This window comes from Hippopotamus amphibius, chromosome 13, assembly GCF_030028045.1.
Source record: "Hippopotamus amphibius kiboko isolate mHipAmp2 chromosome 13, mHipAmp2.hap2, whole genome shotgun sequence".
Classification (NCBI taxonomy): domain Eukaryota; kingdom Metazoa; phylum Chordata; class Mammalia; order Artiodactyla; family Hippopotamidae; genus Hippopotamus; species Hippopotamus amphibius.
In genome coordinates, this window is record NC_080198.1 from 48,168,997 (window position 1) to 48,189,380 (window position 20,384).

At 41.5% G+C, this 20,384-nt stretch overlaps 1 protein-coding gene across 5 annotated transcripts in view; it reads left to right on the forward strand.

The window, feature by feature from the left end:
- The window catches only part of MLH1 (mutL homolog 1), a 53,638-nt gene that overhangs the window by 31,428 nt on the left and 1,826 nt on the right, over nt 1-20,384 (forward strand). For 3 of the 5 annotated variants that reach the window (XR_009048786.1, XM_057705750.1, XM_057705752.1), the window contains exons 14-19: nt 12,955-13,063; nt 15,303-15,366; nt 19,105-19,269; nt 19,422-19,535; nt 19,829-19,921; nt 20,211-20,324. Coding sequence is in view for 3 of the 5 variants with exons in the window: in XM_057705750.1 (XP_057561733.1) it covers nt 12,955-13,063; nt 15,303-15,366; nt 19,105-19,269; nt 19,422-19,535; nt 19,829-19,921; nt 20,211-20,324 (659 nt within the window). In the remaining 2 variants the exon portion in view is untranslated. Of the gene's footprint in view, nt 1-12,954; nt 13,064-15,302; nt 15,367-19,104; nt 19,270-19,421; nt 19,536-19,828; nt 19,922-20,210; nt 20,333-20,384 lie in introns of all 5 variants that reach the window. The other 2 variants (XR_009048787.1, XM_057705751.1) reach the window with 2 other exon arrangements.

The following is a 20,384-nucleotide window of genomic DNA, read 5'->3' on the forward strand; positions in this document are numbered from 1 at the left end:
TTTGGTAGCTGTGGGTGCGTCAGGGCTTCGATGACAAATCTGTATGGAAAAATCTCTGACCCTTTTTTAGTGGATTACACTGCCTCTCTTTCCTCCAGTGCCTCATTATTCAAGATTATTTGATGTTCTCCAGCTTTTAAAATAATCATTTTCCACCTACACAGAACATCCTGTAGAGACGTTGAGTTTCCAGTGGGAACAGGGGAGAACACTTATTCCAAAAATGAGGAAAATAAGCCTCTTTTTTGGGGGGAGCAGAGTGTTGCAGAACTTATGTAACCATGTGAGAACTCACGTGTGGTGTCCAGGCTTAAAAAAAAGTAGAATAAAAAGGTGATGTACAGGCTTATGGCATCGCCGGGGCCCTTGCCCTGCTGTCTCCAGCCCCTCCCCCGGCCCCCTTTGAGGTAGTGTGTTTGTTTCTTCCATTAAATATATATGTATGTACATATACACAGAGTGAATTAGTAGATGCACAATCACACGTATAAAACATAAGTAGGATCTACAGGAGAAAACAAATGAACTCTAACTGAGAGAAACAGCACGGCGCCATCACCTGTGCGACCCTGCCTGCTGTTTCCCTGTCCAGCCCCTTCCCTCCTCCCTTAGGGTAACTGTGACCCTACAGTTTGTGATTATTATTTCCTTTCTTTTATTATAGTTTTACTACCCATATTTGTAGCCCTACAAAATTTATTGTTCACGTGTACAAATTTTAAACTTTATACAAAGGGAATTATGCTGTGTTTTTCTGCAGTGTATATAAACACACACACATGTTCCTAAAATGCATCCATCTTGCTACGCTCCGGTTTACTTTTTCTGTTTGTAATAGATTCCACTTCCTGACTCTGCCACATGTTTAGTCATTCATTCTGCTGTGGAGGGACATGCGGAGACTCCAGGGGCCTCACCCCTGCCTCTCAGCCCCCAGCCTCTTCCCTGGACCTGAGCAGATCAGGAGCTTGGCACGTTGGCTGGGAAGCTTGGTGCAGGGTAGACTCACACTTAGAGTTACTGCTGGCTCAGAAAGTGACTGCGTATCTTCCAAACGGGTTGCTAAGTGTGTGGTCCCACCAGCAGTGTGGAGAGTTGCTTTGTTCCACTTTTTCTCCAGTTTGATATTGTCAGACTTTTTACCAGTTTGGTGTTTGTGAAATGGTGTCTAATGGTGGTTTCCATTTGTGTTTCCCTAGTCACGGATAGAGTCGAGTAAGTGTATTTCCTCTCCTCTTAAGTGCCTGTTCTAGCTTTCTGCCCACTTTTCTCTTGGGTTTTTGGTCTTTTCTAACTGATTTTAGAAGTTTTTAATGTATTTGTTCCAGACAGTAATCAGTTACATGAAAATATCTTCCCTCAATTTGGGGCTCATGTGGTATTTTTTTATGAATGCTTCTTTTCCCCCTACATATTTTTTTTTAAATTATTTTATTTTATTATTTTTTAACATTTTATTTTATATTGGAGTATAGTTGATTAACAATGTTCTGTTAGTGTCAGGTATACAGCAAAGTGATTCAGTTATACATGTATCTATTCTGTTTCAAATTCTTTTCCCATTTAGGTTATTACAGAGTATTGAGCAGAGTTCCCGGTGCTATACAGTAGGTTCTTATCAGTTATCTATTTTTTAAAAATTTATTTTAATTTATTTATTTTTGGCTGCGTTGGGTCTTCATTGCTGGACTTTCTCTAGTTGTGGAGAGTGGGGGCTACTCTTCATTGTGCTGTGCAGGCTTCTCATTGCAGTGGCTTCTCTTGTTGCGGGGCACAGCCTTTGGGCACACAGGCTCTGGGCATGCAGGCCTCAGTAGTTGTGGCACATGGACTCAGCAGTTGTGGCTCATGGGCTCTAGAGCGCAGGCTCAGTAGTTGTGGTGCATGGGCTTAGTTGCTCCGAGGCAGGTGGCATCTTCCTGGACCAGGGCTCAAACCTGTGTCCCCTGCATTGGCAGGCGGATTCTTAACCACTGTGCCACCAGGGAAGCCCTGTTTCATTCTTTTTAGTGGCTGATATTCCACTGTATGTGTATACTATTATGCATTCATCTTTTCATGGACATTTAGGTTGCTTCCATGTCTTGGCTATGGTACATAGTGATGCTATAAACATTGGGGTGCGTGTATCCTTTTGAACCATGTTTTTCTCTGGATATATGCCCAAGAGTGGGATTTCTGAATCGTATGGTAGATCTGTTTTTAGTTTCTTAAGGAACCTCCATACTGTTGTACCAATTTACATTCCCACCAACAGTGTAGGAGGGTTCCCTTTTCTCCACGCCCTCTCCAGCATTTATTGTTTGTAAACTTTTTTTGATGATGGCCATTCTGACTGGTGTGAGGTGATACCTCATTGTAGTTTTGATTTGCATTTCTTTATTTTTTTTATTTTTATTTTTTTATAATTTATGTATTTATTTATTTATTGGCTGTGTTGGGTCTTAAATGCTGCACGTGGGCTTTCTCTAGTTGAGGTGAGTGGGGGCTACTCTTTGTTGCGGGGCACAGGCGTCTCATTGTGGTGGCTTCTCTTGTGAAGCAGCATGGGCTCTAGGCGTGTGGGCTTCGGTAGTTTGTGGCACGTGGACTCAGCAGTTGTGGCTCACTGGTTCTAGAGTGCAGGCTCAGTAGTTGTGGCTCATGGACTTAGTTGCTCCTTGGCATGTGGGATCTTCCTGGGCCCGGGCTTGAACCCATGTTCCCTGCATTGGCAGGCGGATTCTTAACCGCTGCACCACCAGGGAAGTCCCCCTGCCCGTTTTTTGATTGGGTTTTTATTTTTTGATATTGAGCTGCATGAGCTCTTTGTAAATTTTGGAGATTAATCCCTTGTTGGCTGCATCATTTGCAGATATTTTCTCCCATTCTGTGTGTTGTCTTTTCGTTTTGTTTATGGTTTCCTTTGCTGTGCAAAAGCTTTTGAATTTAATTAGGTCCCACTTGTTTATTTTTGTTTTTATTTACATTACTCTAGGAGATGTGTTGAAAAAGATATTGCTGGGTTTTATGTCAGAGTGTTCTGCCAATGTTTTCCTCTAAGAGTTTTATAGTAGTTGGTCTTACATTTAGATCTTTAATACGTTTTGAATATGTCTTCTTTGGAGAAATGTCTGTTTAGGTGTTCTGCCCATTTTTTGCTTGGGTTGTTTGTTTTTTTTGTTATTGAACTGTGTGAGCTGTTTGTATATTTTGGAAATTAAGCCCTTTTGGTTGTATTGTTTGCAGATATTTTCTCCCTGTTCGTAGGTTGTTTTTCTTTTGTTTATGGTTTCCTTTGCTGTGCTTTTAAATTTGATTAGATACCATTTGTTTATTTTTGTCTTTATTTCTATTGCCTTGGGAGACTGACCTAAGAAAATATTGGTACAATTTATGTCAGAGAATGTTTTGCCTATGATCTCTTCTAGGAGTTTTATGGTATCATGTCTTATGTTTAAGCCTTTAAGCCATTTTGAGTTTATTTTTGTGTATGGTGAGAGGGTGTATTTTAACTTCATCAGTTTACATGCAGCTGTCCAATTTTCCCAGTGCCACTTGCTGAAGAGATGGTCTTTTCCCCATAGTATGTGCTTGCCTCTTTTGTCAGACTAATTGATTGTAGGTGTGTGGGTTTATTTCTGGGCTCTCTTCTGTTCCATTGATCCATATATCTGTTTTTGTCCCAATACCACATTGTTTTATTTATTTATTTGGCTGCACTGGGTCTTAGTTGTGGGACGCAGGATCTTCGTTGCATGTGTGAGATCTTCATTGCAACATATGGGCTCTTAATTGTGGCATGCGGGATCTAGTTCCCTGACCAGGGATTGAACCTGGGCCCCCTGCAGTGGGAGCTCGGAGTCTTAACCACTGGACCACCAGGGAAGTCCTATACCACGCTGTTTTGATTACTGTCGCTTTGTAGTATGTCTGAAGTCTGGGAGGGTTATGCCTCCTGCTTTGTTCTTTTTCTTCAGGATTACTTTGGCAATACTGGGTCTTTTATGGTTCCATATGAATTTTACAATTATTTTTTAGTTTTGTGAAAAATATCATGGGTAATTTGATAGGGATCACATTAAATCTGTAGATTGCTTTGGGAAATGTGCCTATTTTAACAATATTAATTCTTCCAATCCAAGAGCATGGGATACCTTTCCATTTCTTTGAATCATCTTCAGTTTCCTTTAATAATGTTTTATTGTTTTCAGTGTATAGGTCTTTTAACTCCTTGGTTAAATTTATTCCTAGGTTCTGTTTTTTATGCAGTTTTATATTATTTATTTATTTTTTTAAAATAAATTTATTTATTGACTGCATTGGGTCTTCGTTGCTGCACACGGGCTTTCTCTAGTTGCTGCGAGCGGGGGCTACTCTTCATTGTAGTGTGCAGGTTCCTCATTGTAGTGGCTTCTCTTGTTGTGGCACATGGGCCCTAGGTGCGTGGGCTTCAGTAGTTGTGGCACATGAGCTCAATAGTTGTGGCTCACGGGCTCTAGAGCACAGGCTCAGTAGTTGTGGCACATGGGCTTAGCTGCTCTGTGGCATGTGAGATCTTTCCAGAGCAGGGCCCAAACCCGTGTCCCCTGCATTGGCAGGCGGATTCTTACTCACTGTGCCACCTAGGAAGTCCCTTTATGCAATTTTAAATGGGATTGTTTACTTTCTCTTTCTGATATTTCATTGTTAGTATGCAACCAGTTTCTGTGTGTTAATCTTGTATCCTGCAACCTTGCTGAATTCATTTATCAGTTTTAGTAGTTTTTGCATGGAGTCTTTATGTGTGGAGTCTTTAGGGTTTTCTATGTATAGAATCATGTTATCTGCATATAATGACAATTTTACCTCTTCCCTTCCAATTTGGATGCATTTTATTTTATTTTATTTTTTGTCTGATCACAGTGGCTAGGACTTGCAATAGTAAGTTGAATAGAAGAAGCGAGAGTGGGCATCCTTGTCTTGCTGCAGATTTTAGTGGGAAGGCTTTCAGATTTTCACTGTTGAGTATTATATGGGCTGTGGGTTTGTCAGAAATAGCTTTTATTATGTTCAGATATGTTTCCTCTATACCCACTTTGGTAAGAGTTTTTGTTTTGTTTTTTAACCATGATGTTGAATTTTGTCAAATGGGTTTTCTGCATCTATTGAGATCATCATGTGGTTTTTGTCCTTCCTTTTGTTTCTGTGGTGTTTCATGTTGATTGATTTGTGCATGTTGAATCATTCTTGTGAACTTCAGATGAATCCCTCTTGGTCATGATGTATGATCTTTTTTATATGTTGTTGGATTTGGTTTGCTAATATTTTGTTGAGAATTTTTACATCTATATTCATCAGTGATATTGGCCTGTAATTTTCATCTTTGGTGGTATGTTTGGTTTTGATGTCAGGGTGATGGTGGCTTCATAGAATGTCTTCAGGAGGGTTCCCTTCTCATCAGTTTTTTGAAAGAGTTTGAGAAGGATCAGTATAAGTTCTTTGTATGTTTGCTAGAATTTGCCTGTGAAGTCATCTGGTCATGGACTTTTGTTAGTAGTGATTGGTCTGTTCAGATTATCTCTTTCTTCTTGATTCAGTTTTGGTGGGCTGTATGTTTCTAGAAAATTGTCTATTTCTTCTAGGTTGTTGAATTTGCTGGCATATAATTGTTCATAGTATTCTGTTACAGTTTTTTGTATTTCTGTGGTATTAGTTGAGATTTCTCCTTTTTCATTTCTTATTTTGTTTATTTGGGTTCTCTCTCTTTTCTTCTTGGTGAGCCTGGCCAGAGGTTTGTCAGTATTGTTAACTATTTCAAAGAGCCAGCTCTTGGTTTTATTGACTTTTTTTTCTTTTTAAAATTTATTTAATTTATTTTTGGCTGTGTTGGGGTCTTCATTGCTGTGCATGGGCTTTCTCTAGTTGCAGTGAGCAGGGGCCACTCTTCATTGCAGTGCACGGGCTTCTCAGTGTGGTGGCTTCTCTTGGGCAGAGCATGGGCTCTAGGTGCACGGGCTCCAGTAGTTGTGGCACGTGGGTGCAGTAGTTGTGGCTCACGGGCTCTAGATGCAGGCTTAGTAGTTGTGGCTCACGGGCTTAGTTGCTTCGTGGCACGTGGGATCCTCCCAGACCAAGGCTCAATCCCGTGTCCCCTGCATTGGCAGGCGGGTTCTTAACCACTGTGCCACCAGGGAAGTCCCTTCTACTGTTTTTTAATCTCTATTTTATTTATTTCCTGTCTGATCTTATTTGCTTCCCTCTGCTGACTTTAGATTTTGTTTGTTCTTCTTTTTCTAATTCTTTTAAGTGGTGTGTTATGTTGTTTATTTGAGATTTTTCTTGTCTTTCTGAGGAAAGCCTGTATGGCTATGAACTTCCCTCTAAGAAATGCTTTTGCTGCATCCCATAGATCTTGTGTGGTTGTGTTTTTATTGTCATTTGTCTCAAGGTATTTTTTAATTTCCTCTTTGACTTCATTGTTGAGCTGTTGGTTTTTTAGTAGCATGTTGTTTAGTCTCCATGTAACTATTTCTTTCTCATTTATTTTTCTTTGGTTGATTTCTGGTTTCATGCTGTTGTGGTTAGAAAAGATGCTTGAGATAATTTCTATACCCTTAATTTTGTCGAGAGTTGTTTTGTGTCCTAGTGTGTGGTCAATCCCAGAGAATGTTCTATGTGCACTTGGAATTTTTTTTTTTTTTTTGGATGTAACATCCTGAAAATATCAGTCAAGTCTAACTGTTCTGTTGTATCATTTAGGAATCTCTGTTGCCTCATTGATTTTCTGTCTAGAATATCTGTCCATTGATATGAGTGGGGTGTTAAAGTCTCCTACTATTATTGTATTCTTGTCAGTTTCTCCCTTTGTCTTTTAGTATTTGTCTTATGTATTTGGGTGCTCCTGTATTAGGTGCATATATGAGTGTAAAATCCTCTTTTTTTTATTAATCCTTTTATCATTACATAGTGTCCTTCTTTATCTTTCTTTATGGCTTTTGTTTTAAAGTCTATCTTGTCTGATATGAGTATTACGGCACCTGCTTTCTTTTCATTTTTGTTTGCATGAAATATCTATTTCCGTCCCCTCACTTTCAATCTGCGTGTGTCCTTTCCTCTAAAGTGGGTCTTTTGTAGGCAGCATATCGTAGGCTCTTGTGTTTTTATCCACTTTGCCACTCTGTGTCTTTTGATTGGAGTGTTTAACCCATTGACATTTAAAGTAATTATTGATAGATACATATTTATTGCCATTTTAAACCTTGTTTTCCTATTGATTTTATATTTCTTCTTTGTCCCTTTCTTTTTTTGTTTTTCCTTTTGTAGTTTGATGACTTTCTTTTGTATTATGCTTATGTTCTCTTCTTGGGTTTTGTGAATCTGTTGTATGTTTTTCATTTGTGTTTACCCTGTTTTTCAAGTATATTAACCCCATCCTATATCTGCTTGTCTTAGACTGGTGGTCATATAGGCTGAAACACGTTCTAGGAAATGAAAAAGAAAATACACATTGTCTTACTCTCCTCCCCACATATTATGGTCCTGACGTCCTCATTTGCACCTTCATGGTCATCCTTTCGCTGTTCCTTGTGGCTGTCATCACTTTCACAGAAAGTTTCTGATTTTTTTTTAAACCTGTACTGTGTTATTTGGGTAATTTGCTTTTGATTGTGATTTTCTCTTTCCTGTGGATTCTTTTCTATTTAGCGAAAACCTTTCACTATTTCCTTTAGGTTTAGTATTGCTGTTTTCTTTTAGATTTTGCTTGTCTGAGAAATGCTCTCTCTCTCCTCCTATCCTAAGTGATGATTGTGCTGGGTAGGGTATCCTAGGCTGCAGGTTGTTCCCTTTAGGACTTTGGAAATATCTTGCCACTCTCTTCTGGCCTGCTGTGTTTTTGTAGAGAAATCAGCTGATAGCCTTATAGGGGTGCCTTTGCTCCCTTTGTTTTTCTCTTGCTGCCTTTAGAATCCTCTCTTTAACTTTTGCCATTTTTATTATGTCTCAGTGTGGGTCTGTTTGGGTTTACCTTGTTTGGGATCCTCTGTGCTCCCTGCACTGATATCTGTTTCCTTCCTTGGGTTTGGGAAATTTTCAGCCATAATTTCTTCAAATACAGTTTTGACCCCCTTTTCTCTTTCTTCCCCTTCTGGAATCCCTATTATGCATAGATTGACACAATTTATATTATCCCATAGGTCTCTTATGTTGCTTTCATTTTTTTTTTTTTTTTCCCATTAGGCTTTCTGTCTGCTGTCCTGATTGGATGATTTCCATTATTCTATCTTATAGGTAACTTATTCATTCTTCTGCATTATTTATTTTGCTGTTCTTTATGTTTAGTTCAGTTTTCATCTCAGCAAAGGAGCTTTCTAATGTTTCTTGGTTCCTCTTTATAGTTTCTAGTTCCTCTTGACAGTGCTCTGCATTTCTGTCAATAGCCTTTCTAAATGCCTTCAGTATTTTCATTGTCTCCTTTTTGAATTCAGTGTCTGTTAGACTGAAGAGGTCCATGTCATTGTTCTTTCAGGGGGATTCTCTTGATCTTTTAGCTGGGAGTGGTTTCTCTGCTTCTTCATTTTACTTATATTTTTCTTGCTCTGTGAGTTTAGGAGAAACAGTTATCTAGTGTGGTCTTGGAGGGCTATTTATATGTGGGAGTGCCCCTGTGTAGCCTGTGTGGTTTTCACGTTTTTGGTGCGAGGGCTGTTTTTAGTATGCATGCCTGCTGCCTCTTTCCTCAGTGTGTGCTGGCCGTTACCCTTGATAGTGGGTGTGCAGTTGCTGTGGCTGGTACCTGGTCGTGGGGTTCTCAGCGGCCGTGGCCGCTCACGTGTGCCCCTGGAGCACATGATGGGAGTGGAGGTGGCTCACAACTGCTTCTGGAGTCTGGGAGGGCAAAGTTGGCAGCTTGAGACTGCTCCTACAGCCCGGGGGGCAGCAGCAACTCGTGACTGCTCCTGGGGCTGGTGTAGGCAGCGTCCTGCTGCCTGAGAGCTAGAGCAGGGAGAAAGGCTGTCATGGCGGGCCCCGCCCCTCCCTTCATGCGCTACCCACACAGAGGCACCTGGTTGCTAAGGCAACCCAGGCTTTCTCTGTGTGCACCATCAGGTGTGGTTGCACCAGACTCCAGCCCCTTCAGGCTGTTTCTGTGCAGTCCACCCCAGTCCTCTGTCTGGGTCTGATCTCTGAAGCCCAAGCTTCCACACCCAGCCCTTGTCTGTATTGGTGGGTGGGTGTCTCTGACTTGGGAGTGCAGAGCTGTGGCACTGACCATCTGTGCAGGTCTTTATCTGTTCTGACTGCTGCAGACCGGTTGGTTTGCTCTTCTCTGAGGCTCTGAAGCTCCCCCTCTGTCCCGGCTGATCTCCTTGCCTTGCCGGTGATGGGACTTCTCAGGGTACAGGAAGGAACCTATCCTCTTTCACAGCTCTGTTCCAGGGATGCAAGTCCTGTCCTGATTCTTTTCTCACTTTCATTGTTTTTTTTTTTTTTGGTCCCACCTGGTTACGTGGAGATTTTCTTGCCCTTTGAGAGGTCTAAGGTCTTCTGCCAGTGTTGAGTAGATATTATCTGAGAACATTCCACATGTAGATGTATTTTTGATGTATTTGTGGGAGGAGGTGAGCTTCATGTCCTAGTATTCCATCATCTTGATCGCTCCTCTATCACACATTGGTCTTTTTATCTTAGGAAATTCTTTCTATCTCTGGGATAATTAAATCTGTGCTCTTCTATTATCTCCTAAAATGCTTATACTTAAGTCTCTAGTCCACCTGGAATTCATTTGTGGTGTATGATGTTATATTCACACTTTCCATATCTCATTGTTCCATATTACATTGTTACTGTCAGTTTGTTTGGATTTAGCCAACATTTTTTGCTCATAATTCTTTTCCTCAGACCTTTCATGGTCTACCCTAAGCACCTCCTTCTGTGGGGCCTCAGATGGCAAGCTGAGTTTTGCTTTGTCTGATCCATCTTTATCTTGATTAGTTTCTTTGCTGTGTTTAAAATTCCAGATTGGCAATTTTTTTTCCCTCAGTGCAGTGAAGGTGTTATTTTATCAGTGGTTGGCTTCTGTTGCTGCTGATGAAAATTCAGTTGTCAGCCTTACATTTTATTACTTTGTGGGTAATCTCTCTTTTCTAAGTGCTTTTAAGATCTCTTTAGTGTCCTGCTTATCTCAGGTGTAGATTTTGTTGGGCCTCCTGGAGCTAAGGCTTGGTGTCTTTCATCACTTCTGGGATATTCTCTGATATTTGGTCTTGAGAGTCTCCAGTTACTTTCTCTCCTTGTCCCCCACCCCTTCCGGGACTTGACTTACATATTTATTCTTCTCCATATTGCATAAGCTGTCGTTCATATTTTCCATTTTCTTGTCTCTCTGTGCTTCACTCTGGATAATTTTCTTAGATCTACCTTCCCATTCATTACCTTGCCAGCTTTGTCCCTTCTGTTCAGTCTATCTTGATTTTTAATTTCAATTATATTTTTTATTTTTAGAAATTTTATTTGGTTCTTTTGGAAATCTCCTTGATTCCAGTTTTTTATTATAAACTTATTTTTATTAACTTTGGTTTTAATGTTTAAGATTGAGAAAAAAATCATTTTCCCCATTGTTTACCATGAAGTTTTCACCCCCATCCATTAGCATGTTAAAGTACAAAAGATGTTGTACCACGTGACCTTGCCAAAGGTGCAGATAGAGACAGTTCTGCTTTCTTCATTTCATATTTTTATACTGTTTCCTTTCCTTGCCTCACTGCAATGGTGAGGACCCCCAGTACAATGTCAAACAGGATAAGTGAGCATGGGCACTGATTATTTTGTTCTTCATTCTCCTTGGCAGAAAGAACGCATTCAGTATTTCACCATTAAATGTGATGTTAGTTGGAGGTTTTTCGGAGGTGGTCTTTTCAGATTAAGGAAGTTATTTTCTATTCCTAGTTTGCTGAGAGTTTTTCATTGTAAATGCTGTCAAATACCCTTTCTGTATCTAAAATGATCATGTATTTCTCATTTATTGTTAATATGCTGAGATTTTCCAAATGCTCATTCATCTTGCATTCCTGGCCTAATCTCTTCTTGATTATCTTGATTATTCTTTTTTTAGAATATATTGCTGGATTTAATTTGCTGATGTTTTGTTAAGGATTTTTGCATCTATGACCATGAAGGATTTTGGTCTAAAATTTTCATTTTTTTCAATGTTTTCTCAGGTTTGATATTAGGGTTATGCTAACCTTGTGAGGTAGGAACTATTCTTCCTTTATTTTTTAATTTTTTAAAAAATTTATTTACTTATTTATTTTATTGGTTGTGTTGGGTCTTTGTTGCTGCACACGGGCTTTCTCTAGTTGTGGTGAGTGGGGGCTACTCTTTGTTGTGGTGTGCAGGCTCCTCATTGTGGTGGCCTCTCTTGTTGCGGAGCATGGGCTCTAGGTGCGTAGGCTTCAGTGGTTGTGGCACATGGGCTCAATAGTTGTGGGTCACGGGCTCTAGAGTGCTGGCTCAGTGGTTGTGGCACACGGGCTTAGTTTGCTCCACAGCATGTGGGATCTTCCTGGAGCAGGGATCGAACCCGTGTCCCCTGCATTGGCAGGTGGATTGTCAACCACTGTGCCACCTAGGAAGTCCCTCTTCCTTTATTTTTTGGAAGAGTTAATGTAAGATTGGTGTTATTTCTGTTTTCTTTTTCTATTTTTTAAAAATTGAACTGTAGTTGATTTACAATAGTTAATTTCAGTTGTACAGGAAAGTGATTCATTTGCACACATGCACGCACACACATATATATATTTTTCAGATTTCTTTTCCATTCTAGGTTATTACAAGACATTGAGCATAGTTGGTGTGCAGTAGGTCCTTGTTGTTTATTTTATATATAGTAGTGTATAAATGTTAATCCCATAATCCTAATTAATCCTTCCCCACCTGCTTTCCCCTTTGGTAACCATAAATTTGTTTTCTTTAAAAAAAAATTTTTTTTTTTGGCTGTGCCGTGTAGCGTGTGGGATCTTAGTTCCCCAATCAGGGATGGAACCCACATCCCCTGCATTAGAAGAGCTGAGTCTTAACCACTGGACCACCAGGGAAGTCCCCATAACTTTGTTTTCTCTGTCTGTGAGTCTGTTCCTGTTTTGTAAATAAGTTCATTTGTATCAGTTTTTAGATTCCACATATAAGTGATATCATATGATATTTGTCTTTCCTTGATCGCTTTTGATAGTCTCCTGCCGCTGATATTCAATGTTTTAATACCTCTTAAGCATACTGAACATGCTTGTTATTTTATCATCTTTGCGGATATTTCCAGTCTCTCAAACTTGGCAGATATGATTCTGTGATTTCTTCTGGATTCTAATTCTTGGTGCCTACCTTCTTTGTGTATTTTGTAATTTTTTGATCACTAAGTCCTGGTACTTCATCTGTGAGGAATTTTTGAAGTCTGGATTGAAGATGAATTTCTCCAGAGAGAATTTGCATTTGATTCTATCAGGAACCTGGAGGAATAGTCGGCCCTGGAATCAGTTTGAACTAAAATCTCCACTTAAGGTTGTCAGGCAGTCTGCTTAGTGTGAAGCTAGGCTGCAAAAGAAGGGAAATGGCCTCCTGTTACAGTCCACATTTCACACCATTCCTAGGCTTCTGTTTTTCTTTCTCTACACCTGAGAGCCCGCAAAAACTGAAGTTCATGATTCCTGCAGTTTGCCTTCAGTGTCCTTGGATAAAGCTGGTTTCAGAGCTCTTGTTGCTTCTCTGGCTTCCTGCTTTGTCTTGGATTGTGGCCTTTGAGTATTCCTTAATCTTTTGGCAATTCCTTGTTGCATTTTGAAAGACTAGTTCTATCTTATTCCTTTTTTGTGTGTGTTTTCAGCAAGAGGTTCCATTCGGGTACCTTTGCTTGTTTTTCGTCTCTAGTTCTGGTGCTTGGTGCTTTGGGCTGCAGAGAGGTGTTGGGGTGCTGTTACTGACCTGTGTCTTGTTTTCCAGCTCTCCGGGAGATGCTGCATAACCATTCATTTGTGGGCTGTGTGAATCCTCAGTGGGCCTTGGCACAACATCAGACCAAGTTATACCTTCTCAACACCACCAAACTTAGGTAAATCGGTGTGAACGTGAAAAAAGCAGAGCTGCTAGAAGAGTGGTCCTGGAGGCAGAGGCAGGAAAAGCCAGGGGAGCAGGATGACATAGTTGGAAAGGTCCCTGGCTTTAGAATCAGATGTGGTTTCACATCTGGGCTCCACTATACCATTTATGTGACCATGGACAAGTTACTTTCCTAACCTGCGTCTTAGATTTCTCATCTGTAAATTTGGGGTATTACTACTTTTTTTTTTTTTTTTGGCACACACGCTTAGTTGCTCCATGGCATGTGGGATCTTCCTGGAGCAGGGATCGAGCCTGTGTCCCCTGCATTGGCAGGCAGATTCTTAACCACTGCGCCACCTAGGAAGCCCTGGGGTATTACTACTTAACTTGCAGGGTTTTATGAAGGTAAAATGACATGAGATGCCTGGGTTTGGTGCCCGGCGCTTAATAAAAGTTGGCAGCTGTGAAGCAGGTATTGAGGGCTTAGTGCTGGTGGAGGAGTGCAGCATGTGCTGGGTACAGCAGGGTGCCGTGGGAGATGCTCTGGAGGACGTCCCAACTCGCAGCCCTTTAAGTCCAGCTGATTGGATTCAAAACTGGGAGTCATGTCGCATGACTCAGGAGCTGATTAAATTAAAGTAGTGGGGTGGGGTAGAGAGGGGTGAGTACCTGGGAGACTTTGAGAAATACCCCTCTCTGTAGGGCACTTCATTGCACATAGAGGGAGAGGAGGAAGGAAATCAGGTGGGCCTGTGCCCGTAGCCAGTGCAGCCCCCAGGGCAGGGGAGGGCGGCAGGAGAAAGTCTGGGAGGACCTAATGCCTCCTTTCCTTTTAGCTTTGGGATGGAGCAGAGGCTCATTCTAGCCCCAAAGAGCCAGTGAGGTCCATGAGCACAGGACAGGCAAGCCCAGCAGTGCCACTTGCCCAGCATGTAGCCAGCAACATTTCTGATTGTTTCCAGGCGCCTTGGTGGATGAGCTTCTGTTGAGTCTAGAACCTATATTAAATATGATCTCGAATCGGTAGAATAGGTGGGAGGGTACTGCCACCCTGCATCCCCTAGACGTTGTCACTTGTCCGTGGTGAGACTCTTTCCTGCTAAGCCCTGCTGTGTCCTTGCAGTGCTACGTGGCCCTGTGACCAGGGTGGCCACTACGTTGCTTAGAGTTGGCACACAAGATAAAAACCCATGTGATCTCCCTAACCTAGAACCTGCCCCAGCCCGGAAATTTACTGACGGCACACCTACCTCCTTGGATGTTTGGGACTCCTTCCTCCTAGTCTGGGAAACCTTCTTGGTGCAGCTTGGCTCAGGGTCTTTTCCTGCGGGCTTGCCCAGTGAGCTGACTCTTACTGATTGTTGGGGATTCTGCTCCCCTTCTTTTTCTTTCCCAGGAAATCTAGGTGCATGATTTCCAAGGCTCCAAAGTACAGTTGTCCAGATTCTTTCATTGCACGGATACAAATCTAGGCCAGTCCCAGAATGCCAGCTACTATTAAATGCAAACAGTTTCCCAGCAAGAGGATGAATTAGGGCGAGAGCACAGGATTTAGACTCAGCTCCTTCCTTCCCACTTTACTAACTCTGACCCCGGGCAAGTCATTTACTCTCTGGGTGCCTCAGTGTCCCCACCGCTATGCAGGCAAAGCAGGTGCTTTGTTTACTTTGATAATGAGAAGAAGTCTTTAAGCAGGGCCTGTGTGGTTGAGATTTCTTTAAGATCTATAGAGTATACTTATTTCAGTGCTGTGTTTTTGCAAATAGTTCAGTATATTGTATATTTTACAGTTGCCTAAACCATACACAGTGTAGTCTGATTCTGCCTTCACTGTCTACTGCTGACTCTATAGAAAGTCTCCCTGCCCTCCCTGTACAGCCCATATTTTTTAAATGGCGAGTTATAAAAGAAGTTATTTATAGGATTCTTTGAAAGTGGGGAAAAGGTAAGCAAACAAAACTGCTTAGCTTTATCACTACTGGGTGTTGAAACCTTTTACAGCACCAGAGGGTGGGGACAGAGCACGGGTGAGGGCAAGGCAGATGGTCTCAGTGCTGTGACCTGTGTGCGGAGGCCGGCTCCCAAAGCCCTGTGGAGCAGGAGATCCCAGGACTGTTAGAAAGGCCACTGCGAGGCAGCATATCTCTTTGTCCCACCTGTCTCGGGTTCTCTCTTCCATTTGTCCCTACTGCTTGGCTCTGAAGCATGGATTCAGCTTTTCCTTAAAGTCATTTCATTTTTATTTTCAGTGAAGAACTGTTCTACCAGATTCTCATTTATGATTTTGCCAATTTTGGTGTTCTGAGGTTATCGGTAAGTTTATTTCGTGCTTCTCATTTCTGAAACTTCAACAACTGGTCATTTCTGAAAATAGCCCCATCTTATTATCTGTGGTATATTAAATTTTTCTAAATATGTTTAGAATAGTTTCTTATATGATTTGATTTGCATATGGAGGTATCTTTATATTTGTTTTATACAAAGCAGAACAGTCATTTGGTAGCCAACTTAAATGTTTATTATTATAGAAATTAATACATATCTACTTAAAACTTGGAAAGAGATAAAAATAGAAATGAACATTCTTTAAAGCCCATGACCCAAACACAACCCCAACTAACAATTTCAGTCCATTTCTTTCAAGACCTTGTCATTGCCTAATTTTAATTGAGTGCAAAATCATACTTTGTAGTTTCATATCTTTTTACACTTGACATACTCTACAAAAAAGCCCTCTAGAATTTTTATTGGGATTGTGTTGAATCTGTAGATCAGTTTGGGGAGAAAATCTTTGTTAATTTTATCCCTTAATTTTTCACATTGTTTGGCTACTATTACAAATGGCATTTAAAAAATTGCCAATAGTTTGTTGCTAGTATATAGAAATACAAGTGTTTTGGTACATTAATCTTATCTTGCAACCTTGTTAAACTCACTTATTCTAGTAGCTTTTTTATTGATTCCAGCAGATTTTTTATGTAGGTGATCATAGCATCTGTGAGTAAAGACAGTTTTATTCCTTCCGGTCCAATCTGGATGCTTTTTCTTTCTCTTGCTTGATTGCACTGGCAAGAAGCCTAGTACAAGGTTGAACAGTAGTGTTGAGAATGGAAATCCTTCTCTTATTCCTGATCTTGGGGTTCGAAGAAACATACAGTTGTCGACTATGAAGTATGCTTTCTGCTGTCAGTAGGTTTTTTGTAGCTGTCCCTTAGGTGGTCGAGGGGGTTCCCTTCTATTCTTTGTTTGCTGAGAGTTTTTATTCAGGAATGGATGCTGAATTTTTTCAGATGCTTCCTCTGTATCTGTTCAGATAATTGAATGGTTTTCCTTTTTTTTTTTAATAAATTATTTATTTACTTATTTATTTATTTTATTGGCTATGTTGGGTCTTTGTTGCTGCACACGGGCTTCTCTAGTTGTGGCGAGTGGGGGGGGGTACTCTTCGTTGTGGTGCGCGGGCTTCTCATTGCATTGGCCTCTCTTGTTGTAGAGCATGGGCTCTAGGCGTGTGGGCTTCAGTAGTTGCGGCACACAGGCTCAATAGTTGTGGCTCACGGGCTCTAGAGCACAGGCTCAATAGTTGTGGTGCACAGGCTTAGTTGCTCCGCGGTATATGGTATCTTCCTGGGGCAGGGATCGAACCCATGTCCCCTGCATTGGCAGGCAGATTCTTACCCACTGCACCACCTAGGAAGTCCTGGTTTTCCTTTTTTAGTTTGTTAATATAGTGAATTACAGTGGTTGATTTTCATATTTTAAATCAGTCTTGCATTCCTGGATGAGCCCTGCTTGTGCATGATGTATTTTCCTTTTTATGTATTACTGGAGTTGATTTGTCAAAATTTCATTTACAACTTTTTTTTTGGCCGGGCTGCACGGCTTGTGGGATCTTAGTTCCCCGACCAGGGATTGAACCGGGGCCCTGGCAGTGAAAGCACAGAGTCCTAACCACTGGACCACCAGGGAATTCCCTTGTTGCGACTCTTAACATCTGTATTCGTGAATGATATTGGTTTGTAGTTTTTTTGTATTGTCTTTGTCTGCTTTTGGTATCAGGGTAATGCTGGCCTCATAGAATGAGTTGGGAAATATTTTTTCCTTTTCCATCCTCCAAAAGAGTTTGTGTAGAATTGTTTATGCCTTAAATGTTTGGTAGAATTCATCAGTGAAGCCATCTGGGCCTGGAGATTTCCTCATAGGAAGGTTTTTAACTAAAAATTCAATTTCTTTCATAAATAGAGAGGTATTCATGTTAGCTTTTTTCTTGAGTGAGCCTTAGTATTTGGTTTCTTTCAAGGAATTTGTCTGTGTTTTCAAATTTATTGGCATGAGGTTCATAATATTTTTTATTCTTTTAATGTCTGTAGATTTGTACTGATGTTAATGTCTCTCATTCCTAATATTGGTAATTTATGTGTTCTCGCTTTTAAATTATTTTATTTTTATTTATTGGCTGCACTGGGTCTTTGTTGCTGCACGTGGGCTTTCTCTAGGTGTGGAGAGTGGGGGCTACTCTTCATTTTGGTGCACAGGCTTCTCATTGTGGTGGCTTCTTATTTTGCAGAGCACAGGGTCTAGATGCACAGGCTTCAGTAGTTGTGGCATGTGGGCTCGATAGTTGTGGTGCACAGGCTTAGTTGCTCCACAAAATGTGGAATCTTCCCAGACCAGGGCTCAAACCTGTGTCCCCTGCATTGGCAGGCAGATTCATAACCACTGCACCACTGGGGAAGCCCCTATGTCTTCTCTTTTTAACTTAGTCTGGCTGAAGGTTTGATCTCAACTGATTTTTGGTTGCATTGATTTTTCTGTTAATTTTCTTTTTCATTGTTACCTGCTCTGATCTTTATTTCCTTTCCTCTACTTACTGTAAGTTTACTTTGTTGTTGTGTTTCAGAAGCTGAGGTCACTGATTTGAGATCTTTCTTTTCTAGTGTAGGTGTTAAGTGATGTAAATTTCCCTCAGGTGCTGCTTTAGCAGCTTCCCACAGGTTTTGATAAGTTGTTTTCATTTTCAGTCAGTTCAAAATACTTTCTAAATTACCTTTTGATGTCTCCTTTGACCCTCACATTATTTAGAAGTATATTACTTAGTTTCTGATTACGTTGGGATTTTCCAGGGATCTGGTACTGATGTCTACTTTAATTCCGTTTGTGCAGAGAACATATTTGAATCCTTTTACACTTACTGAGACTTGTTTTATGGCCCAGAATATAGTCTATGTTGGTAAGTATTTCATGTGCACTTGAAAATGGGCTTGTTGAGTCATGTTTTATAAATGGCAGGTGTATCAAGTTGATGGTGATGCTCAGATCTTCTATATCCTGATTTTCTGTGTACTTGTTCTTTCAGTTATTGGGAAAAGGATTATTGAGGCCTCCATGTAATTGTGTCTGTTTCTCTTCACAGTTCTGTCTTATCATCCTTCATATATTTTAAAGCTCTGGTATTGAGTGCATAAACATTTAGGATTGTTAGGTCTTTTTGTTAATTGACTCTTATTTATGGAAAAGTAAGAACATGTACTGTGGGTTTATAACACGTAAAATGTATGACAGCAGTAACAATGTCTGAAGGAGAGAAATGGAAGGAAATTTAGGCATCTTATTTTTCACAATAGATTTCAGTCTTCTTCCTAATCAGATAATTTACCTGAAATGTCATTTGATTTAACTTACTCTCCCTCCCCTGCTTGCTTTAGTTATGGGTAAGGCAGTAGGAAGAAATGAATGATCTGCTCAGTGTCTGCCTCGTGATTTTCTAGAAATACGAAAGCGGGGTCCTTAAAGCTACACAGAAGGAAAGTGCCTCCTCACGGTCTCGCCTCTCCCACCTGTTCAGCAGGGCTTTTTGTGGGTCACACCACCTCTGTTGAAACGGCCATTGGTGAGGAGGAGGACGGGCTTCTGTTGTGGATTTTCAGGTGTTTTTTTTGGGAGAACTGGGCAATGAGCGTTAGATTTGTGGCCTCTCACCTGCTGCTGTAATGATGGTTTGTGGGAATTCAGGCTGTGTTTGGATGTCCTAATGTCCTTGCTCCTTCCTAGGAGCCAGCACCACTCTTTGACCTCGCCATGCTTGCCTTAGATAGTCCTGAGAGTGGCTGGACAGAGGAAGATGGTCCCAAAGAAGGACTTGCCGAATACATTGTTGAGTTCCTGAAAAAGAAGGCTGAGATGCTTGCAGACTACTTTTCTTTGGAGATTGATGAGGTGGGTGGTGGTCGTTTTTATGCCTCCGTTGTATTGTTCAGAGAAGAGTCAAGTTCTGTAGTTGGTCCAAGATCAGGACAAGAAGGCTGGGCCCCCTCTCAGAAGCAGCCTGTGACCTGTGTGACATCTTCACTCCCCATTTGCATTTCTAGGTTCCACAACTGTTCTATCATCCATTCGTGCCCATCCCTGTCCCCAGGCTGCAGGACCCAGACACGGGGGAGAGCTGCATCCCACGGTCCCTGCACGCCCCAGTGAAGGACATGGTGATTTGCCACTTGTGCTCCTGGTTTCTTCCTCTTACTCCTTGATTTCTGGGGCTTTCCTTGATGTGTTCTTTGGTTGGTGAGCAGATTCAAAGAGAAGGTGACTCTGCTACATGTCAGGACAAGAAGCTCTAAGCGCGTAGCTTTGCTGCCCCCAGTCCCTAGCATGGTCGCCCAGCACAGCAGGTCTGAGGACAAGACCCGGAGGAAGCACCAGGGAGATGGAATTTGTTTAAACTAAACTGTAACGGCATGATTTCTTGTCCCCTGTCCTGGCCTTTTTCCACAAGCAGGAAGGGAACCTGGTTGGATTACCCCTTCTGATCGACAACTACGTGCCCCCCTTGGAGGGTCTGCCTATCTTCATTCTCCGACTGGCCACTGAGGCAAGTGATGGGGCCAGTCCTGATGACAGTCCTGTGGGGGTGCGTGTGTGGGGGGGGTGAGGGCATGCAGCCTCGCCATCATCTGTAATGATGAAGAGGAGAAGGGTAACATGACTAAGGCCCCTCTCATCCCCATCCACGCCAGCAATACTCAGCAGTGCCAGTTTACGGCTTTAATGCCTCAGACGGCACATTTAGTTTTTGAGTCGTCTGTTATCTCCATTTAGAGACGAAATGTGTTTAAGAGCACATACCTACGTAGAGGTATTGAATGTTCTCTTTGGAGCAGGTGAACTGGGATGAAGAAAAGGAATGTTTTGAAAGCCTCAGTAAAGAATGTGCGATGTTTTACTCCATCCGGAAGCAGTACATGTCGGAGGAGTCGACCCTCTCCGGCCAGCAGGTATGAGGGTATGCATTGGCGCCCCGGGATTGGGATGGACCTCACACAGGCTCGCCTGGC